The 22289-nt window shown below is 29.1% G+C and overlaps 1 protein-coding gene across 1 annotated transcript; it reads right to left on the bottom strand.

The window, feature by feature from the left end:
- Window positions 1-17669: 17669 nt before the first annotated feature.
- On the bottom strand, window positions 17670-21049 carry LOC111311223 (wall-associated receptor kinase 2-like). The gene is made up of 3 exons (XM_022910598.2): window positions 20098-21049; window positions 19769-19945; window positions 17670-18985 (listed from the first exon to the last, which is right to left on the bottom strand). The coding sequence occupies exons 1-3, from the start codon at window positions 20963-20965 to the stop codon at window positions 17778-17780; spliced, it is 2253 nt and encodes a 750-aa protein (XP_022766333.1). The 5' UTR covers window positions 20966-21049; the 3' UTR covers window positions 17670-17777.
- Between the last annotated feature and the right edge of the window lie 1240 nt (window positions 21050-22289).

Below are 22289 nucleotides of genomic sequence, written 5' to 3'. Positions count from 1 at the left end.
ACAAAACAAGCTCAAATTGTACTTGAAGGGTTACTAAACCAATGATCATTTTTCCATGTAGAGCACCTTGACATGTTGCCTCATCAATTTCTTCTTATTTTTCCTTTCTTTCTTTTTTTCTATTATTCTTTTTTTCCTTTTTCTTTTCATTGTTTTTTAAGAAAAATTTAAGCACCACGGGGTTTTGCCCTTGAAATCATTAAGGATAAACAAGCTTGTTAAACTTTACCCCTAATGTAAGGGTGATCCTTCATTAGGGTTCTTCAAAAAAAAATTTTCAACAGGCTTAAATGGGGTAACAAAAGATAATTTTACTCTTTTTTTTTTAAGGATAAAAGAAAGATGGTCATTTTTCATCCCGAACATAAATGTTCTTAATGAAGAATATTTATTGATCAAGAGTAGACTTATGAATGAATAATTAAAAAAATCATGTGTTGCATCACTTTCGAAACTCTTCACTAGATTTATATTTTTTTATTCAATAGTCTCAATGAATCAACAATCTCAACTTATCAAATGGATCATCAGGAATGACATTTTCAAAATTGAATCTTGAATTATTGTCATGACTGTTTGAACATTCATTATTTGGAATCAAAGAATGGATATAGTAAAAAGATGTGAAAAGGTAAAAGTATGTAATGATGATTCACAAAAAAGAGGAAATGATGTGAAAATGCATAAAATCTATCATTTTTATTAAAATGATAAAAAATAAGATGAAATTCAAATACACAAAAAAGATCCATATTCTCAAGAAATCCTAAGATGATAAGTAGATCCAATCAAATCCTAAAAATCATACCCCTGGGTGACTTGGTAAAGGGCTTTCATGGATATTTAGCTTTTTTGATTCATTGAAGCTCATCAAGCCTGCTCAAATCAAACTTTGCACCTTATGCTTGAAAGCAGGGCAGGTTTCTGTAGAGTGACCACATTTCTGTTATGGTAGTCACATGTGGCATTAACATTGCACCATTCGGGATAAGGTGGCTTCAATGGTTCCAAAAAAACTAGGGATACTAGGTCATTCTTAACCAATTTTGAAAATAACTCAGTATAGGTTATAGGGATAGGATCAGTGTGAGTTCTCTTTTGATTACCCTTGGATTTTCCCAAATCACTCACTTGATTGTTAGGGCTTGAAACTGGTGTAGTAATAGGATTAGGCTTATATGTAATTGTTTGAAAAGTCGGTTGATGAGGACTTAAAGTGATATTGTTTATGGTTGGAAAATAAGGCTGGTAAGGAACTTATACAACATTATTGGCTACTGAGTAGTAATCAGGATGAACATATGGTGAATATAGAGCATAACTTCTGGATTGCTACCCCTCAAAACTCATAGCTTAGGCTTCATCTTCTTCTTGCTTAGGCATTCTCTTGGCACAGTCGATCTTTCTCTCCTCAAGCTTGTGGCTTTTGACGGCATTTTCAATAATCTCTCTTGAGAACACCATATCAAAAAAAATTCTTTGTTACTCCCTATCATATTTTCATAATAGAGTGACTTCAAAGTGCTTATAAACAAAATCATCATTTTTTTTTCAATTAAGGGTGACTGGACCTAAACATCTATATTTCGCCACTTTTGAGCATATTCTTTGAATAGTTTCATCACTTTTTTTTTTCATACTCTATAAAGAAAGGCGATCAAAAGCCATATCAATAATATAACAGTATTGATTGATGAAGGAATGGATCAAATCCTTCCATGATTGGATGCGGGACCTATCCAACTGAATGTACCACTTTGTAGCAAAACTAGTTAAATTGTCTTGGAATACATGCATAAGTAGTTTCTCATTATTGGCGTAGGCTATCATTTTTCAATAGTATATAGTGACATGAGTTATCGGATACTTAGTACCATTGTATCTTTCAAACTTTGAAACTTTAAATTTTGGAGGAATCATAACATTTGCGACCAAACAAAGGCTAGCAGCATCCATGGAGCCATAAAAATTTATTCCTTCAATAGTTCACAATCTCTTATCTAGCATGTTCATCTTGTAATTATTTTTTGAATCTTCCAAAGCCTTAACCATTTTTAATTTCTTTTTTAGGATGTCCAAATTAGGAACTTAGACGAGTTCAATTACCTTTACAGTAAAGGTAAGGTTGTAGCTTTGGACATTCTTTTTGCTAGGTGCAAGTGGTATTTCTAAGTAAGTATAGCTTGTTGAAAATACAAACTATTGCGATGGAAGACTCGGAGTGGATTGGGCTTGATATGGACCATAACCTGGAAGATATAAAGGATTAGCAATGTCATGTGAAATGTTTCTATCACCTTTCCTTTTTCATCTTGCTCAATGCTTCAAGGATTTTGCTCAACTCTCCTTTAATCTCTTCTTAGGCTTTTCTAATTTCTCAACACGGCTTGCATTATCTTGTTCCATTCTTTTAGCTTGGGCTTAGGTGTAATACTGGTGTTGAGCTATCCTTGAACCTTGATTTCCTATAATTAATGTGCAAATTTAGAATGATGTAGTGATAGATGAATGCAACAATAAGGATTTAATGATGCAAATGCATGCATACACAATAAAAGAAAAGGGGTTAGTAAACATAACATATACAAAGAACAATATAATATATATATAAAAAATAACGTAAAGGATTAGTATGCAAAGAAACTATATAAATTTCAAGCAAAATAAATGTCCCATCATGTATCCTATTGAGGATTCTTTAGCATAAGGGAAGGCATGGCTCTAACTTAAGTTTGGACCTTAAGGGTTTATTACATGCTAGGTTCAAAGGTTTAACAATCTAAAGGTTCTCAAATTGTTCCTTACATTATTATCCATCAAAATCTAGTAAGGTACCCTGATCCTTACCCACCATAGGCTACAAATGAAAAGGGTTAAATCTGAGTGAGAATGTTTCGCTAGCCCATATAGAGACATAAAATCTCACAAAGGCATAGGTACTTCACTTTCTCTTAATGGACAGAGATTAAGTGTAGAGCTTATGTTATGTAGATGCAAATGAATGATAGATGTATATAAATGGAAACCTAAACAAAATATAAGTAATGAAAAGGAAAAAATAGGAAAAAAACTCAAATTTATTAGGTAAGGCTTGGATAATAAGAAATCATTTATTAGCCTTACTCTCACTTTTCCCAGTGGAGTCGCCAAACTATCATAACATATAGATTCATGGACTTACCACTATATATGAATTAAAAGAGTTGCCACCAATCTTTTTTATTTAGGTGTGATTAGCCACTTGATCAAATATGTCCCATTTAAAGAGAAGTTCCATGAATGATTTAGATATCTTTAAATAATAGATTCTGATCCATGAAATCAAATTTTAGGTTCGAAAGTACGGCTACATATGAGAAAGGTTATAACATCCTCACAGCACCCATCAAAAAATGGTACCAGTTTGATTTCAAATTATCCAAACCTTAGGAATATTTGTAATTTACCAAAATATTTAATATTGAAAATTAATCTTAAAATTACTCAAATAGTTTAGTAGTAATTTAAGATAATTCTCTCACTTTAGGAGTATTCAAGGAGATTACTGTCCCACCTTGAAGAGGCTCCATCGTCAAATTTATTAATGTATTTTACTCAAAAAAATAATTAGTAAAGTCTTCCAACAGTTTAGTAGGATTTATTTTGATGTAGATCTCCTAATAGTTTGATGAGATTTTATTGTAAAATATTTATAAAATTTTGTTTTAGAAAATTCATTAAATATTCCAATAGTTTGCTAAGATTTAAGTTAAGATGCAATCCTCTAATAGTTTAATAGGATGAAAATATGATATTTTATCAAAAAGTAATTTATGAAATTCCCCAATAGTTTGACAAAATCCATAAAAATTTAAATTTATGAAAAATCCTCTAATAGTTTGGTAGGATTCATGAATTGGTTTTAGAAACATTTTATTCTTGATTTTTTATATATAAGTAAAAAGAAACTCACAAAGAAAAAAAATCGTAATAATAAGTAATGTATTTTTTTCAATTTAAAATAAGAAATAATAAGAATAAATAAAAATAAACAAAATAAAATAAATAAAATAAGAAAAATAAAATCAAAATAGAAAATAAAGTGAAAAATAGAAAGAGAATACCAGTGATCGGGTCGACTTGCGTATAGTAAAACATACAGATCTGGGTGCCTCAAATTTTAGGCTTTTCTTTAGAAGTGTTTGAGTATGCCTTTCTTTCTAAAATGGTTATTCCTTTGTTTTCTCTCAAACTGATTTATAGGTGCCCATAAATTGATGAATAAATCTTAAAAGTCGATAGAGAATTTTCATAAACCCAACAAATTGTCTAGAAAACTAAACCTAGAAATCCCTAGAATGTAAAATCCTACAGAAATTCAAACTCTAAAACACCAAATCCCAATTCTAGAAAATCTAAACAAATCAAACCTAGAACCTCAAACTTCTTGGTTGCTAAACAAATTTCTTTCTTTTCTCTCAAGAGTTTCTACATAATCTTTTTTTTAATGGCCCCTGCTTTGATCATGATTTATATAGAAATTCATTCTAAATCAATTCTCTTTAAATCTATGATAATAGTTGATTTAATTTCAATATGAATTGATTTTGGAATTAAATCCCAAAAATCTCTCAACATCATTTTCACTAAATTTCATAAAACTTTTCCTTTCCTTTTCTTTTTCTTTTTTCTTTTCTTTTTTCTTTTTTTACCCTCTTTTTTGAGACAAAAGTAAAATTAAACCAAAATTTAAGTTAAAAATAAATTTTTTCGATTAGGCCTAAATTACGGTTGAAGCTTGTTTTCTATTTTGAAAATTTTCTTGAACAAAATGGGGTGTCTACAGGGATCATTGAAGAAAAAAAAAAGACAGGTTTCATGAAAAGAAAGTAGCATGGGTTTTTGCTTATTCATAGATGGAAATGGTGTAGTGTGTGGGTTTGTTTTTTTTTTTTTTTTGGTGATGGTTAGCTCACAAGTTTGCTCTTAGTCAATGAATGTTCTTCATTAAGAGTATTCATATTTGAAATGAAAAATGGCCATCTTTCATCTACCCATCACACAAGTAGTAAAATTATCCATTTGCTATCTCATTTGAGCTTATTGAATTTTTTTTAAAAAAACCCTAACCAAGGATCACCCTCTACACTAGGAGATAAAGTTTGAAAATAGCTTGATCACAAAGAGAAAAGAAATGAAAGTGAAGGTCCTTAATGATTTCAGAGGTAAAAAAAAAAAACTTTTTCGTGCTTAGATCTTTCCTGGAAAAGGATAAAAAGTGCAAATCGAAAAAATGTGAAGAAAAGAAAAAAAGTTTAATGAAGAATAAGGCAAAAAACCAAGTTGCTCCATATGATAATAAATGATCCTTTGGTTTATAACCGTTCAAATTAATTTTAGGCCTATTTTATCCATTTCTTTTAAAACCCCTAACCTTAGCTTATGTTATGTCTCTTAAAAGTCCAATTTAATCGAATGTAAATGGTCGAAGTGGATAATCATGAATTGAACTCTAAGACAAACTTGTAATGGGAATGTTAAAATTTTTTATCAAAATGTCACTGTTGGATTAAGGGAAAAGGGAAACCAAGAAAGAAAGGATGCGAAAGAAAAAAGCAAAAAACAAAAAAAAGAAAAAATAAAAGATTAAAAAAAAAGAAAAAAAAATGAAGACTTAAACTGAAAACCCAAAAGGATGGTTTAAGTAACAAAAGGGAAACTTGGAAAAAAACCTTTATAAAGATCCCCAACAAATAAGGATAATGCTTGAATTGATGCAATATCAAGAATATCAATGGAATGAGCTTTTGGAAAAGAATTCAAAATTAATTTGTTTAGAATTATCTGAATATTCATTACCTTAGATCTTGTGTACCCCTTGTTAGTATTTGTCATAATGATTCATCATAAAATAATTTCTTTACCTATTTATTCTTTTTCAGACTTGTTCTTATAATAAATACCCTTCTTTGATTGTTCTTCATCTTTTATTTCTTACCAAATGAATTAAAGAAATGTGATGGATTACATTTGGCATTGAATTGAAATGATGATGAATGAATAAATGACTGTTATGAAAGATCCTTGCATTATTTCGAAGTGACTAGGGCATACTGAAAATAAAATGTGAAAGATGAAAGAAGTTTAAAATCATGTTGATCTTTATGGCTTACAAATGAAAAGAAACATTACAAATGTTGAAATCAAATATTGAAGCTAATGAAGAGGAATTTTTGGTTACAAATCAGCTAATAAATTTGCTAGCCAATTCCAATGAAATTAAAGAAAAACATGATGAGAAATTGAAAAAAAGACATTAGAAAAAAGCTTAAGATCTCATTGAAAGAAGGGAACTTTGAATTTGGACAATAAAATGGATAAGATTACTTCATAGTGTATGATGGCTCATGTTGAAAATCATAAGTATTGAAGAGTTAAAGAAAGTAAGAAGATAAATCAAAAGCCTTAAGAATCTTCTAATTTATCACAATTGAAAAGATAAATGAATTGCATAGCATACATTGCATTCATTCAACACACGTATTATATGCATGCATAATATTAAGAATATTTCACTCATTCATGGCATTCATCATGCATATTTGAAAAAGAAAAAAAAAAAGATTAAAGATTGAAATAGGGTAGGAATTTTGCATTCATGCGTTGTAATTACTACATTCATTACATGTTGCATATATCATCACATGTATTGCACTTATGCACTTCATGTTTTGAAAAGAAAGATCAAATTTTAAGTTGTGAAATTAGGATGGAAATTTGAAAAATCTTTGGCTTATGTATTCATTGTATGTATACAATGTGTTCATCATATTCATCCCATGCATCATGCATGTTTGAAAGGAAGAAAAATTAAAGTTTGAATCTTGAAATTAAATTTAAGAATTGTGGAGAATCTTTTCATTCATTGCATGCATTCATTACACATGTTAGGAAAATGGGAAGAAAAAACTAGATGAGGAAATAATTTTGAGAAAAGACATTGAAAGGTAGTCAATGATGATTCAGATGAAATGTAGAACTCAATTTAACGTAAGATTTTTTAAAGTTTCAATGCCTCTATCAGGGAAGACTTTTTTGAAGGTAAGAATGATCTCATTTGATTTTTCAAAAGTTTCAAAGCCTCAGTTTTAGGGGAGCATTCTACTTCTCTAAAGTTCCAAAGCTTCAGTTGTAAGGAGCAGTTTATTTTTTCAAAGCTCCAAAGCATCAATTATGGGCAAGCATTTTATTTTTCAAAAATTATAAAGCCTCATTTGTAGGGGAGTATTTTATTTTCCAAAAGTTTCAATGCCTCAGTTATGGGGGAGGATTTTATTTTTCAAAATTTTCAAAGCCTTAGTTGTGAGGAAGCATTTCATTTTCAAAAGTTCCAAAGCTTTAATTGGGGGGAGCATTTATTTTTCAAAAATTCCAAAGCCTCAATTTTGGGGGAGTATTTTGCCAAAAAAAAAAAAAGAGTTTCAAACCTTTAAGAAGGAGCTTTTGCAAATTTTTTTTTTTATTTTTCTTGACTCGGATAAAATGGATGTTTGTCTTTGTACAATTTCTCTTTCATAGAAAATGCACAAAGAGAGGCAACTGTAGACACCTTATTTTATCTAGGGATTTTGGAAATTCATTGGGTTTTGAATTTTAATTTTGATTATGCAATTAGGCCTTAATTGAAAAAGTGAATTTTGGACCTAAAAATTAACCCCTAAATTTTTTTGTATTTTAATTTTTTTAGTTTAATTTTTGGTTTAATTTTTGTTTTTTTAGTCAAAAGAGTCAAAGTAAATTGGTAAAAAAAAGGGTAAAAAAAAAAACTATGGGATTTTGCATGCAAAATCTTGGATTTAATTAACTCTTAGATTTTATCTTAAATTTTAACTTTAATGGTCGACTAATTTTAGAAAAACTTGGGGCTCAGTCTATTGAAAAAGGGAAAATTGCACAGAGAATAAAATTTGGAGAGAAATCCTATATTTGATTGAATTAATTTCTTTCATATCGAAATGGATTCCATCTCTATGTAAGGACCTTGAATCTAAGATCAAAAGGGCCTCATAACAATTCACTTCAAGATCAGACGAAGATCATTGAAAAGAGAGAAAATTTGGGCAAAGTTTAGAATCAACAAGAAGTAATCAAGCAAAAAAAATTTTTGCAAGAAGATCCAATTGGAGTTTTTGGAAGAAAGGCTAAGATTTATAGTTGGAAGCATCAATTTTTGAAAGATGAAAATTTGTTGGAACTTATGATCCATTGAGGAAATGTTTGCTTTCTTTTTTTTTTTTGTTATTTTTGCATAACTTTTATAATATCTAATTGCTTACTTTTTTTTTATATTTATTGCATGGTATTTATTTTTGCATGAATTTGCATGATTATTATATTTGCATGATAATTTATTTGCCTAATATATTTGTTTGCATGATTAATATATTTATTTGTACGATTATTTTTATTTGATTGCATGATTGTTAATGTATTTAATTGCTTGATTGCTAATATATTTATTTGCATGATTTATATATTATTATTTGCATGATTATTTATTTAATTGCATGTCAATTGCATGATCATTAATTAATTTATTTGTGTGATTGCATAATTATATATTTAATTGTATATTTATTTGCATGATTTATATATTTAATTGCATGTTTATTTGCATAATTTATATTGTTAATTGCATGATTACATATTTAATTGCATGATTATTAATTTATTTATTTGTGTGATTGTATGATTATTAATTTATTTATTTGCATAGTTATTTATTTATTTTTTATTATTGCATGATTTTATATTTATTGCATGATATGATATTGTATGTTATTGCATGATTAATATTATATTTGAATGATATTTAGTTGCATGTTTCTATATTTATTGTGTGCATAATTGCATGATTATACATAATATATCTGTGTGATTGTATTTGATTTCATGATTATATATTTGTATGAATGATTATTAATATATTTGCATGATATTATATATTTATATGATTATTATTGCATGATAATTAATATATTTGCATGAAATTCTAGCATGAATATTTTAGCATGATCTAGGCATGATATTATTATATGATATTTGGTATGATTTATAGTGTTATATTTGCATGATAATTTTTGCATGGTATGATTTAATATTTATTGATGATTGCTTGGTATTTTGATAGAATTTTTGTATCACTATGTTGTGTAAATAAATAAAAGCATTGGAATTGATTGTGATTTCCATGATAAAGATCATTTTTTATAAGGCTTAGATAAGATAATACATAATTAATTTGATACCACTTCAAGGCGTAAAGGGGTGTTAGTTCCTTCCCTGCACGTAACTAACTCCCGAACCTTAATTTTGATATTGTAGACCAGAACCTATTCCTTTTAGGGACACTTAGTTTACACTTAGGATAACCTTAAAAGTGATGATTAACATAGATGACCAATCACACCTAGGTAAAAAAGATTAGTGGCAACTCCATAGTTTTTGTGTCAATGGGTAGGTTTTCTAACCTAAATGTTATGACAACCATTATGGGATCACAAGTCATTCAACAGAGATTTGTGTTGCATTGAAGCAAAAAGTACAAGGTCTTATCAATAAAGGGTTGATCAAGTTTGATGATAAAGAATGGCTGAACATCATTGAAAATTTTTTTACCTAATAAAACAGGGGCATGATTTTAAGGAGATGTTTTTAGAGTTTCTTTTTAGAAGCAACGAACTCTAAGATGGTCTTTTATGTGTCTATCTTGTATTTCCCTCGCATTTTAATAAAATAACTAGTGCATTCCATTACATATTCTTCTTTTTATCTTTACTTTTATATATATCATTTCATATTTCACTCACTATCATATTCTAAGTAATAAATGTTCAGATAGTTGTGACAATAATTTGGGGTTCAATTTTAGAATTTTCATTTATTCTAATGAGATTGATGATTTGGACTCCTAATTTGCTAGGGTGAATTAAAGTTGACATCTTAAAAGGTAAGAATAAAGTCATTTTAAGAGAATATGGTCCCTTATATCCACATGCTTGCTTTCATTTAGTATAGGTTCTTTAAAGAAAGTATTCATGTTTGAAATGAGAAATGACGGTCTTTTCTTTTACCTTTCACAAGAAGTAAAACCATCAATTTACTACCCCTTTTGAGCCTATTATTATTCCTTTAGAAGAAACCCATCAAGAATCACCTCTACATTGGAAGGCAAAGTTTCGGAAAAAAACCTATTTGTAAAAAAAAAAAAAAAAGTGAATTGCAAATGATTGTTGGGGCAAAAAAAAAAAAAGAAAAATCTCTTGTACATGAATCTTTTTTGAAAAAGGAAAGTTGAAAGTAAAAAAAAAATAAGATAATAAAATGAAATGAAAAATGCAAAGGCACTTGATAAAAAATGAGGCAAAATGCCAAGATGCTTTAAATGATGAAAGATGATCCTATGGTTACTCTTTCAAACACATATTTTTTAGCCTACTTTATCCCTTTTTTTTTTTTTATAACCCCTCACCATAGCCTTAGTCACATACATTTAAAAGTTCATTTCGATCAAACATGAATGTTGAAATTAAAGAATCATATATTGAATTGGGACATGCTTATAATGAGGTTTTATGTTTTAGGGATTCATCTGAAATTCGATGGAAATGCCCATGGGGAATAAAGCCAAAAAATAGAAAAAAATAGAAAAAATGAAAGAAAAGAAGAGAATGAAAAATGGAAAGAAAGGAAAAGAAAAAATTAAGTTGAAAACCTGAAAGGGTAATTTAAGAAAAAGATATATTGGTTGAAAGGATGCATTAGATAGCTTAAAAGTATTCAAGAGTCTAATGGGCTAAAGGGCAAGATTTGGATTTTAAGTCTAAAGAGATCAAAAGTGTCAATAAAATAAGTTTCTAAGAAAGAACTCTAGATTGGTGTAAAAAATTGTCTGAATATTCATTGTTTTCGATGTTGAAATCCCATCTAAACATGTATCCTAGTAATATGTTTTGACATTGTCTATCTGTCTATTACTTTTCACTAGACATGTTCTTGCATTGAATATTCATTTTCTTTAAACCACTTAATTTCTCATCATTGTTGCTTCACTATAGTAAGAAAATATGTGATGAATTGCATTTTTCATGAAATTGGAATAATGAGAAATAAATGGAAAAATACATAAAAGATCCTTATAGTACTTCGAAAAGAAAATCGATAGTGACATGGGTAAAATGAAGATAGTGTGAAAATGTTAATCCACAAAACTTGTAAAAAAAGGAAGAGGCATTTCAAGAAAAGTTTAGTTTCGTGAAAAGATATTTTGATTCATAAAGTGGTTGATAAAAGCAATAAAGATAACCAGTTTTGAAGAAAGAAGAAAAAGAGTTTTGAAAACTTTTTTTTTGTGCCACAATTATGGATGCATTCATTACACATGCATTGCATTCATGACATTTATTACATACATTGTAAAGAAAAAGTTTAAATTAGAGAAAGGATAAGAATTTTTCGAGTAAACAAATTTTAAACCAGTAAGTCCTCAACTAAGGAAAATTTTCAAAAGATAATCTTTGATTGAGAAAAATATAAGACATTAATTATTGGTTGAAAAGATTCAAAAAACATTCCTTAGTTTCAAGAAGTGTTTTTTAAAAATAAATAAGATTTGTATGCCCTCCGAAAATAGTCGCAAAGTCTTCCGAGTACAATTTATAAGACCTTTGGGCATGATCGTTAAACCTATGGTTATTATTTATAATATCGTTTCATCTCATATTTTGACTTATGCTCAAACCTAGTCATTTTCAACTTTGATTCAGTCCAGGTCATTTAATTTTCTGACTTACGGTTCAGTCTTGGTCATTTATTTTATATCTTAATTCAGTCCAAGTTATTTAATTTTTTAACTTGCGATTCAGTTTATGTCCTTATTTTTTACCTCGATTTAGTCCAGGTCATTTAATTTTTTGACTTGTGTTTAGTCCTAGTCACTTATTTTTTACCTCTATTCAATCCAGGTCATTTAATTTTCTAACTTACAGTTCAATCTCGATCACTTATTTTCTACCTCGGTTCAATTCAGGTCATTTAATTTTCTAACTTATGGTTCAGTCCAATTACTTCCATCTTTGGCTTTGGCTTAATTTGGTTACTTTTATCTTTGACCTTGGTTCAATCCAATCATTTTTATCTTTGACTTTAGTTTATTTTGGTCACTTTCATTATTCAATTTTTGGCTCAATCCAACTTATATATATATATATATATTTTTTTTTTTTTCTTTTTGACTTAAGCTAAAACCAAGCCATATCATTTTCTGACTTTGGCTAAGTCCAAGTTATACCATTTCCTAACTTCAACAAAGACAAAGTTATTTTATTTTTCGACTTTGGTTATGATCAAGTCATTTTATTTTTTGACTTCAACTAAGATTAAGTCATTTGATTTTCTAACTAAAACTAAATCCAAGTCATCATGTTTCAACCTTTCACTCCACCTATCATTTTTAATTTTTGATCGTATCCAAGACATTTTGACATTTGGTTAGGTCCAAATAATTTCATCTACAAACCCAGACGTAATGGATATTTATGTCTTTGTATAATTCCTATTACATAGAAAATGTGCAAAAAGGGATAACTATAGATATCTCATTTAGTCTTGGGTCAATTGGGTCTAACTTAGTTTCAGGCCCAAAAGTCTAATTTTATATTTTTTATTTCCTATATTTATCTTGATATTTATTTTATATTTAATTTTGTATTTATCTTTATTTTTATTCTTTACTTAATTTATTTATCTCTTTTTTACTTTTATTGTTATTATTTTATTTTATTTTATTTTTATCATCATTTTTACGTTATCTCATTTATTTTTTTATTACTATTTCTTATCTAAAAAAAAGTAGAAAAAAATGAGGAAAATTGAAAAATGGTTTGGCTAAGAATGCAAATATTTCCATTTTAGATAATCTGTGGAATTTTTGGGGATTAGATTAAGTTGACTTAAAGTGTTTTACCAAAAAGTTTAAACTTTATCAAACCTATAATCCTTATCCTATAAATAGACTAGTACTAAGCACAAAGAGGAACACAACACAACAACAATCATCACATCAAATAGAGATTAATTAGAGATCAATAGAAGAAAAAAGGTCATAAAAGTGAGGTGCAAATTTTTTGGAGTGGGAGTTAACCTCGTTAGTTTTTTTTTTTTTTTTGGAATCTTGAAGAATTTTTGGAGTTTTTTTTAAAAGAATTCTTGGTTAAATGTGCTTAGGAAGTCAAAATCAAATAGGCAATTGTTAAAATTTCTTTTTTTTTCTAGGAATTTTTTGAAAATTCTAGAATTTGATGAAAATTTTGGCAAGATTTGCAGTTTACGACATTGTTTGCAAAATCTAGTGGCTACTGATTCATTTTAGATAGAGAAAATGAAAACTAAACAAAGAGAGAACAAAAGAACAATTTGAGAAAAAAATACTTGGCTTTTATACAAAGAAGAAACGATGCTATTTTGGAGTAAAAAGGGTAAAGATCTACGTGTTTTGCCATTGCATCGATCGACCTATGCACAACCCAGCTTGTAACCTATTTCCAGTAGCCCTCATTCAAGTTGAGTTGAGCCGCAATTAGGGGTGAGAAAAAAAATTAAGAAATCCAAAAATTGATTCGAAGCTATAGTGTTTGGTTTGGTTCAGATTGATTTTTTTTCTTATTCGATACGAATCAAGTTTGGATATTAAATAGATATATTAGGTTTAGATCAGATTTTAAATATGGAGGTGAAAAATAAAACAAAAATCAAACTGAACCGAATTATATATTTTTCTTAGTTTTTATATATATTTTAAATTTTTATAAAATAAAAATAATAATTTTATATCAAACAATACTTAAATATATTAAAATTTTATATTAAAATAATATATAAAAATTAAAAACTAAAAATCGATAAACCAAACTGAACTAGTAAAATTTGATTTGGTTCGAATTTAGATCGAATTTTAAATTTTCATAATATTCTGCAACATCCCGAAAACTCAAACTAAATCCGATCCAAACTGAACTATTATCACTTCTAGCTGCAATCTAAGACGTGATCAAAGCTAGGTAAGCCAACTATCCTTTTTGCAGTTGAGCCACAACTTAAGCCAAGCCGAGCCGAGCCGAGCCATTAGTTTTTTTGGTTTTTTTTATTTTTTTATTTTATTTAATTTAATTTTATAATTGATTTTAATATTTTATTTTTAATTAATTAATTAATTTTCATTTGAGTTATGTAAATTTTATTTGTTTTAATTGATAATTCTAAAAAACAAAAAGAGAATTTTTGAAAATAAATCCATAAATTCTACCAAACAATTGGAGGATTTTTTATGAGTTAAGAATGTTTAAATTATGATTTCTAGCAAGTGATTGGAGAAATTCATAATAACTTTTTTTATTTAAAAAAATGAAATAAAATAGTATCTTTATCCTACCAAATATTTGGAGGATTTAAATTTTGAATTATGAATTCTATCAAATGATTGGAGAATTTCATAATGAATCTTTGTGAAGAATAAATTTTTTTTGTCTTACCAAATGATTGGAATATTTAAATTTCAAAATAAGTAATGATGGGAGGATTTAAATTTCGAATTAAGTACTACCAAACAACTGGAGGACTTAATGAATTTTTTTAAAAAATAAATTTTCAATCCTACCAAATGATTGGAGGATTTAAATCTCTTAATTAAATCTTACCAAATTATTGGAAGATTTAATGATTTTTTTAATTTTCATAAGAAAAGGTTTTTAAATAAAAATCCCACCAAGCTATTGAGAGATGTGCATTGAAATTAAATCTTATCAAATGATTGGATGATTTTATTGATCATTTTCAAATATTAATTTCTTGAAAAATATTTAATGAATCCGATGATGGTGCCTGTTCAAAGTGGGTATGAGTCTCCATGAATACTCATGAGATAAGAAAATTGTTTTAAATTACTACAAAACTGTTGGAGTAATTTTAAGATAATTTTCAATAATTAAATTACTTGCCAAAATTACAAACACATTTTAAAGCTTAGATAATACAAAATCAAATTGATACCATCTTTTGAATGGATATTTTGAGGGTTTTATAACCTTTATCATATATAACCGTACTCTCAAACCTAGATCTGATTTCATGGACTAGAATCTACCTTTTAAATATACCTAAGTCAGGCTTGGAAACTATATTTAAAATGTGCTAGATTCAGTTAGGTGGTCAATCACACCTAGACAAAAGAGCTTGATGATGACTCCTTTATATCATATCTAGCGATAGGTCTATGGATCTATATGTTATAACATATACTATTAGCAAAAAAATGGAGACCTTAAACAAAATGGGGAAGAAATGAATTTGTGAATATTTGCTAAAAACTTTTTGCTATGACAAAAGGTGGTGAAATGGATAAATTTGCTTGTGCTTTGATATACATATGTTTATGTGTGCTTAGTTGTAGTTATATATGCTTTAACATATGTACGTTTTGAGTTGTGTTGGATTAGGTTGAGATACATTTATTGAATGGGAGAATTTATTGGGTTTTGCTATGCATTGTTTAAGGGGGACTTTTTTAAAATGAATTTTGAAAATAGCTTTCAAAACCCTAAAATGTTTTTCACTAAGCAAATTTATCTTTAAGTTTTGTCATATCAAAAAATGGGTGATTGTTAGCCTTAAATTTATCCTTATTTTAAAATGACAAAACATTAAGCTAAATAAGCTTGATTATGATTTTGTAAAAGATTTGTTTAGTACATTGTTATTAAGTTTTATTAGTTTTGTACTAAATACATAATTTGTTTTTATAAAATGATATTTGATTTGCTAAACCTTGAAAAACTTGGAAAAATGTTTTGAACTTAAAAAGAAAACTTTTGCTAGTTATTTTTCAAGTGAAAAATGATTTAAGATAAAAAAATCAACTTCTTTCCATGTTTAAAGAAGGTTTTATACAAGTTTGGAAAGAAATGATCAATCCCCTAGTTAACAAAATTGATTCCTTGACAAAATGGATCGATCCCTTGTGTTACAAGATCAATTGGGTCTAGGGTTTGGAAAATGAATCGATCCCCTAAGTGAATGGATTGATCAATTTTTTTTTTATCTAGAAAGCCACAAAATTGTAAATTGGCTAAAAGGGATCAATCATTTACAAGAAATGAGTGATCGGGTCGCTTACAGGATCATTTAGGTCCAAAATCAAATCAATTGAGTCTTGTACAAAATGCTTCAAATGGTTAGTTTTTCAAATGTTCAATGGGTATTTTCTCTTTCAATCAATCCCTAATAGCTACAAACATATTTTTCCTATAAATTGGGCACTCCAACACACTTATGGAGCAAGAGATCAAGTACCAACAAGCTTTACCTTCATTCTCTCAAGAATTCAAAAGCATTCAATCAAAATCCTTAAAAAATTCAAGAGCTTTTAGAGCTTTGATTCTTTATCCTTGTATTTGTTGTACCCAAGCCACATTTGTCAATTCATCTTTATACTTAAACTTAGTAAAAACTTACCTATTAAAGGGTTTTTACTTGTTTGCAAATTCTTTTGACATCCAAAGGGGGTTGGGGAGCAAAAGGTGTGGTATCCTTTTGATAGCTTTATAGTGAGATAGAGTATAATCCTACAAAGGGTAGAGATTACTATCTTGAGGCTTGACAAGATAGAGATTGTAACTTAGAAAAAAACATTTTACTTGTGGATTTAAAGCTTGGCTAAGAAAGTTAAAGAAAAAAATGTAGGTGCCTTTGGAGAAAGACTGAATCTCTATAAATTATTGTGTTTGATTTTTCTATCCTTATTCTTTTTAATTTCATTGTTATTCATATTTGTTTCAAGTTTATTAATTATTGTTTATTACAATATATTTTCATTAAAAAGTATATTGATTTTAATTTTCCATTTAATTTAACTAAAATTTATTTTGGGAAAGAATTTAAAGATAATCCAATTTATTCTCCTTTTGAATTATTATCTACACTTAAACTAACAATAAAAATTAAAAAGTGTTTACTCACCTGAAAATAATTAACTTTTACTTTTAAAAGATGAATTCTCTTTCCAAATGAATAACGATAAGGAAGGGACTTTGGAAGTTTTATATCAGAATTTATGTCCCAATATTTATGAATACGATATGATGTTATATTAGAATTTATCATTCTTGTATTTCTTAATTTGTTAATTTACTTACTTTTCTTATTCTATTAATATTGTATATATCCGATGTGATATCTATAATATTACAATAAATATTATAGTCAAAGTACTTCTACTTTATATTTCAAATAAAGTATTTCTATTATATATATATACACACACACACGGATGAATATATATAATTTGATCATTTAAAACCATGGATGAGGAAATTAATTGAATGAGAGACAAGTTGTTTTAAATTGCATTTCTTTGAGGAATTAAGATTGATCAGGAGGCAGAGTGGTCTAGTGAGAAATTAATTGTATCCATATCGTTACAAGGACAAAAGAATAAAAAAGAAAAGATCTAAAAAAAAATCAGGATAAAACATTACTTGAAATTTACAAGGAAATGAGAAATAAATGACAAAATATTATAGAGTTCAACGTTTAGATCAAATCGGTTATTACTGATATCACATTCACACCGATTCTGCTGACGATATTAAATCATGCATCTTCATAAACCGAAAAAGGAATAAAGAAATAGTAAGATGGACACCCAAAAGTTTAGACGATAATAAGTTGTAACAATATAAATATAATCATCGCCCACCATAAATTTCAAAGTTGTCTGGGTTGTTAATGCTGTAATAGCCTATCGAGTTTATGCTAGAACCTTCGTAACCAGGTCTGTCGTTGTACACGCCATAAAGTAAGTGTTCATGCTCCTCTTCCTCCTGCAAATAATCTTTTCCAGACTTCCGTTTCTTCATTGCCCGCAGTCCTTCTAATTCAGAGGCAACTTCCTTCATAGTTGGTCTTTCCTCTCCCTTCACTCTCACACATCTCCTAGCTAAAATTGCCACTTCCTTAAGTTGCTCAATGTTCTCATCGTTCACCACTCGTCCATCAAGAATATCCCCCAAGCGCTCCTCTTTCATCACAGAAACAAAGAACATAGCCAAATTCCTCTCTGCTTCTGGTCTTTCAAAAGAAAGCACTTTTAGTCCTGTTAGTAACTCAATGAGAACAACCCCAAAGCTATAAACATCACTCTTTTCAGTCAATTGACTTGTATGCAAGTATTCAGGATCCAAGTATCCCAGAGTCCCCTGCACAAGCGTTGTTATTTGTGCTTTATCTGAAGGGATCAATCTTGAACAACCAAAGTCCGATACTTTTGCATTGTAATTGTCATCTAAGAGAATATTGGTCAACTTGACATCGCGATGAATAATCGGAGGAGATGCAGCTGAGTGCAAATAAGAAAGGGCTTCTGCAGTTTCAGTGGCTATTTTCAAACGAGTTTCCCATGGTATGGGAGGGGCATGATGAGCAGCATTGTGCATGTGGTCAAAGAGGGTTCCATTTCTTATATATTCATAAACCAGTAACGGAACTTGTATTTCCAAACAACATCCCAACAGTTTTACCACATTCCTGTGATTGATTTGGGCCAACACAATTACTTCATTGATGAATTGGTGAACTTGGCTCTCATCTCCTATTATGGATTTTTTGATGGCAACGTTCCTGCCATCAGGTAATATTCCTTTGTAAACAGTTCCCTGACCTCCTTGGCCTAGGATTCTGCTTTCATGGTAGTTGTTTGTTGCCTTTTTGAGTTCTTCAGCTGTGAATATTTTAGCTGTTTCACCGCAATCTTCACGCTTTGAAAGTTGTTCCCACAATAAAAAGCCACCATTTTGCCGAAAATATTTTTGCTTCAGTTTGGTGAGCTTTCTTTGCCGAAGTCCCAAATACAAGCATGACGAGCACAAGAAGAAAGCTGGCAGACTTATGCCTATGCCTGTATTAATCAAGATTAAATTTAAATTAACGACACAGATTGATCGATCTTGAACAATTTACAAGCATTTTAATTTACTTATTTCCTTCCGTAAATATGAGGAAGTATTAAAGGAGATGGGAGCTTCGATCTTGGAGGCACGGGTAATAATTATTAGGCCAAACCTCTTTTATTAATTTTAATATGTAAATATTGGCTTTGTGGCTTATGGAATCATGGAATTTCAATTTAGCTTAGAAAGCTTCGCCAAAAAAACTTAGCTTAGAAAGCTAATCTTTTTTTCTTTAATTGTTACTTATTGATATAAATTAACAGAACTTTTTCAGTTTAATTTTATATTTCTCAATTGTCCATTATGTTAGACATGTTATTTATTAATTTTTATTTTTAACATTTTTACAAATGAGAAAATTAAGGATCAAATTTAATATCTCTACCTAAACTCCGTTTTATTTAATATTTAAACTCCATATCTTAGTTTTATTACTACAATGTATCAGATCGCTTTAGTTAATTACTTCAATTAAACTTTGATTAGTTATTTACTTTGGTCTCATTGCAAAAGGCCTAATTGTTATATATCAAAACTCCAATAATTTGCTTTAATTACTTGGAATATATACCACAAACAAAAGGCCTAATTGGTAGCTAAGGATGATGGAAAGAAGAACGGTATAAATTTTATAATCCATTTCTGCTATAATTTTTTTTAAATGATAAATATAATGAGTATTTAATTTCCAATAGAATTAAGTTTAAAAAATAGAAGTTATATGTACGAACCTAGTGCAACATTAAGAACAGGAAAATTCTGGCCTCCGGAGCTGACTTTAGGACTGCAGCCTGTTCCATTTTTCCGGCCATCACCGTCAAACCCTTCTGGGCAGGAGCAATTGTAACTACCAACTAGGTTGTGACATGTAGTATTGCAGGGCCTCGTAGTTTCACACTCATTTATGTCTGAAAAAAAAATACAAATGTGTTAAAACTAGAAGCTCATAATAACAATATAACTCCATTCAATATATTGACCATGGAATAATATAAATTTATTACTATGAATTGAGAAATTGTCCAAATTAAAACATAGAAGTTGAGGCTGATATCATTACCTCGGCAGCCATTAGAGAGGTAAGGGTTACCCTGGAATCCATCAAGACACTTGCACAAATATCCAGAACCATTTTCTGCGTCTATGCAAGCACTATTTTCCTTGCAAACATAGTTTTCTAGTTCGTTTTTAGCTTCTTTGCAAGTTTGATTCCCGATTGTCCAATCAAGAATCAATGGGAATTCCTTGTAACTCATATTATAACCAAAAAGATCTGGGATAGTGAAGGTATAGGCTCCATCCTCCACAACAAATGCATAGCTACAAGGGTTGAAACTCAATATATCGGCATGGTATGTATAACTAGAAAAACTGAGGGTATAACTCGTTGCTCTTTCTGGGATTTCTTGCAGACAGCAGCCAGTACCAGAGCAAGATCCATTAGTCACATCGGTTGTTTTATTACAAAACGATACACATCCGGTCGAATACCTTTGTCCCGACTCCGAGTAACCTTCAAAGAATACATAGGTGTCGCAACCAACAGCTGTCAACTTGTTTCTGGTACGAGATAAGGTGAATTTGGCCAAGGTGAGCTCGCGTCCTAAGTACCAAAGTCTACCTTTTGGTCCATAACAGTCATAACTTACCCAGTTTTGTATACGCAACTGACCATCGAGAGCTACGTCGACCACTTCAATATTATCAGTGTCTAAGAATGCTTTCGGGGGGTTGAAAGTGGTATTACATCTGATGAAAAAGTATTCACTTATGTTGCAACCTTTGCCTGTACCAAAGGGGTATGGAATGCTGACATTGCCGCAGTGGCTTTGGCAGCCAGGTTTTGCTTGAGCTGCTACTGATGTTAATATTACAGTTAACATCATTGCAATCGTGGAAAACTCCTTGCAGATTCCAAGAAAGCCCATGACTCTCTTTTTTCGTTGGCTATACCTAAGATAGAATACAGAAGAACTTCCTGATATTAGCTATCAATTTTATAGATGGGCAAGCTTGCTTAAAGATTCAAAAGCATTAAATTGAGTAGGTTAAGCTTTAATCATGATTCATGAATGTAACCCAAAAGGAGGAGAAAATAATGAAGCTAAAAAAAACTGACTCGAGTTTGGTTCGGCTTTTCTTGTATTGGGTTTGATTTTTATTTGTAGTTCAAAAGTTTAAAATTCACTATTTTTTGTATCAAATTGAATTCTATTTTTAATTAAACTTTATATTTCTTTTCTTTTTTTTTTTTCTGAAAATTCAAATTAGAATTGTCCAAAACTTGAATTGAATTAGATTTTGTTGATATTTTTAAATGCTTAGTTCGATTTACTTAGATCTATTCTTTAGGAACATTACATTAAAAATATATTTTGGATATTAATATTTTTAACATAATTTTAAAAAAATTTATATAAAAATATTTTTATTAATAAAATAATATTCAAACTTGATTGGAACTTAAAAGTTATGTCTAAAACTTCACTTGTCGGACCAGGTCAAGCTGCTCAATTTATGAATAAATACACTCTAAATTTTATAAAGTTATTCAAATAAATCATTATCAAAATTTAATTTCAAAGAATAATCAAAGGGTATTGATAAGATAGATAAGAGAGTAGAGTCACTCTATGTACAAGAATGACAAATTCCTATATCCAATAAAGAGCGAAGGAGAAAAAGCAAACTACCATGAAGAAAAGTTCAAAATTAACAATCTCAATATTTCTAAAGTTTGACCAAACACACTCAGTTGATTGTAGCTTAAAAATTATGTCTAAAACTTCACTTGTCAGACTAGGTCAAATTGCTCAATCTATGAATAAATACACTCTAAATTTTATAAAGTTATTCAAATAAATCATTATCAAAATTTAATTTCAAAGAATAATCAAAGGGTATTGATAAGATAGATGAGAGAATAGAGTCACTCCATGTACATGAATAACAAATTCTTATATCCAATAAAGACCGATAAAAAATGCACCATGAAGCGAAGTTCAAAATTAACAGTCTCGATACTTCCAAAGCTTGACTTGGCATTAATATCATTTTATTTCGATGACCCACTTGCATTATGTCACTTCTTTTGACATCCTCCCAACTTTTGAAATAATTATGTGCTATAGTTTTCTGACACCACGGCACTGGCATTTCCTTTTCTTGTCGAGGTACAGCATTAAAATAAGATTTCGATAGGTAGATGGAATTCAATGATAGTTTGTGTATAAAAATATTAAAATTTTCTAA

Source organism: Durio zibethinus, chromosome 1 (assembly GCF_047325235.1).
Source record: "Durio zibethinus cultivar Kanyao isolate XHJ-2024 chromosome 1, ASM4732523v1, whole genome shotgun sequence".
NCBI classification, from domain to species: domain Eukaryota; kingdom Viridiplantae; phylum Streptophyta; class Magnoliopsida; order Malvales; family Malvaceae; genus Durio; species Durio zibethinus.
The sequence above is the reverse complement of the archived record's forward strand: the minus strand, read 5'-3'. Positions and strand labels throughout refer to the sequence as shown.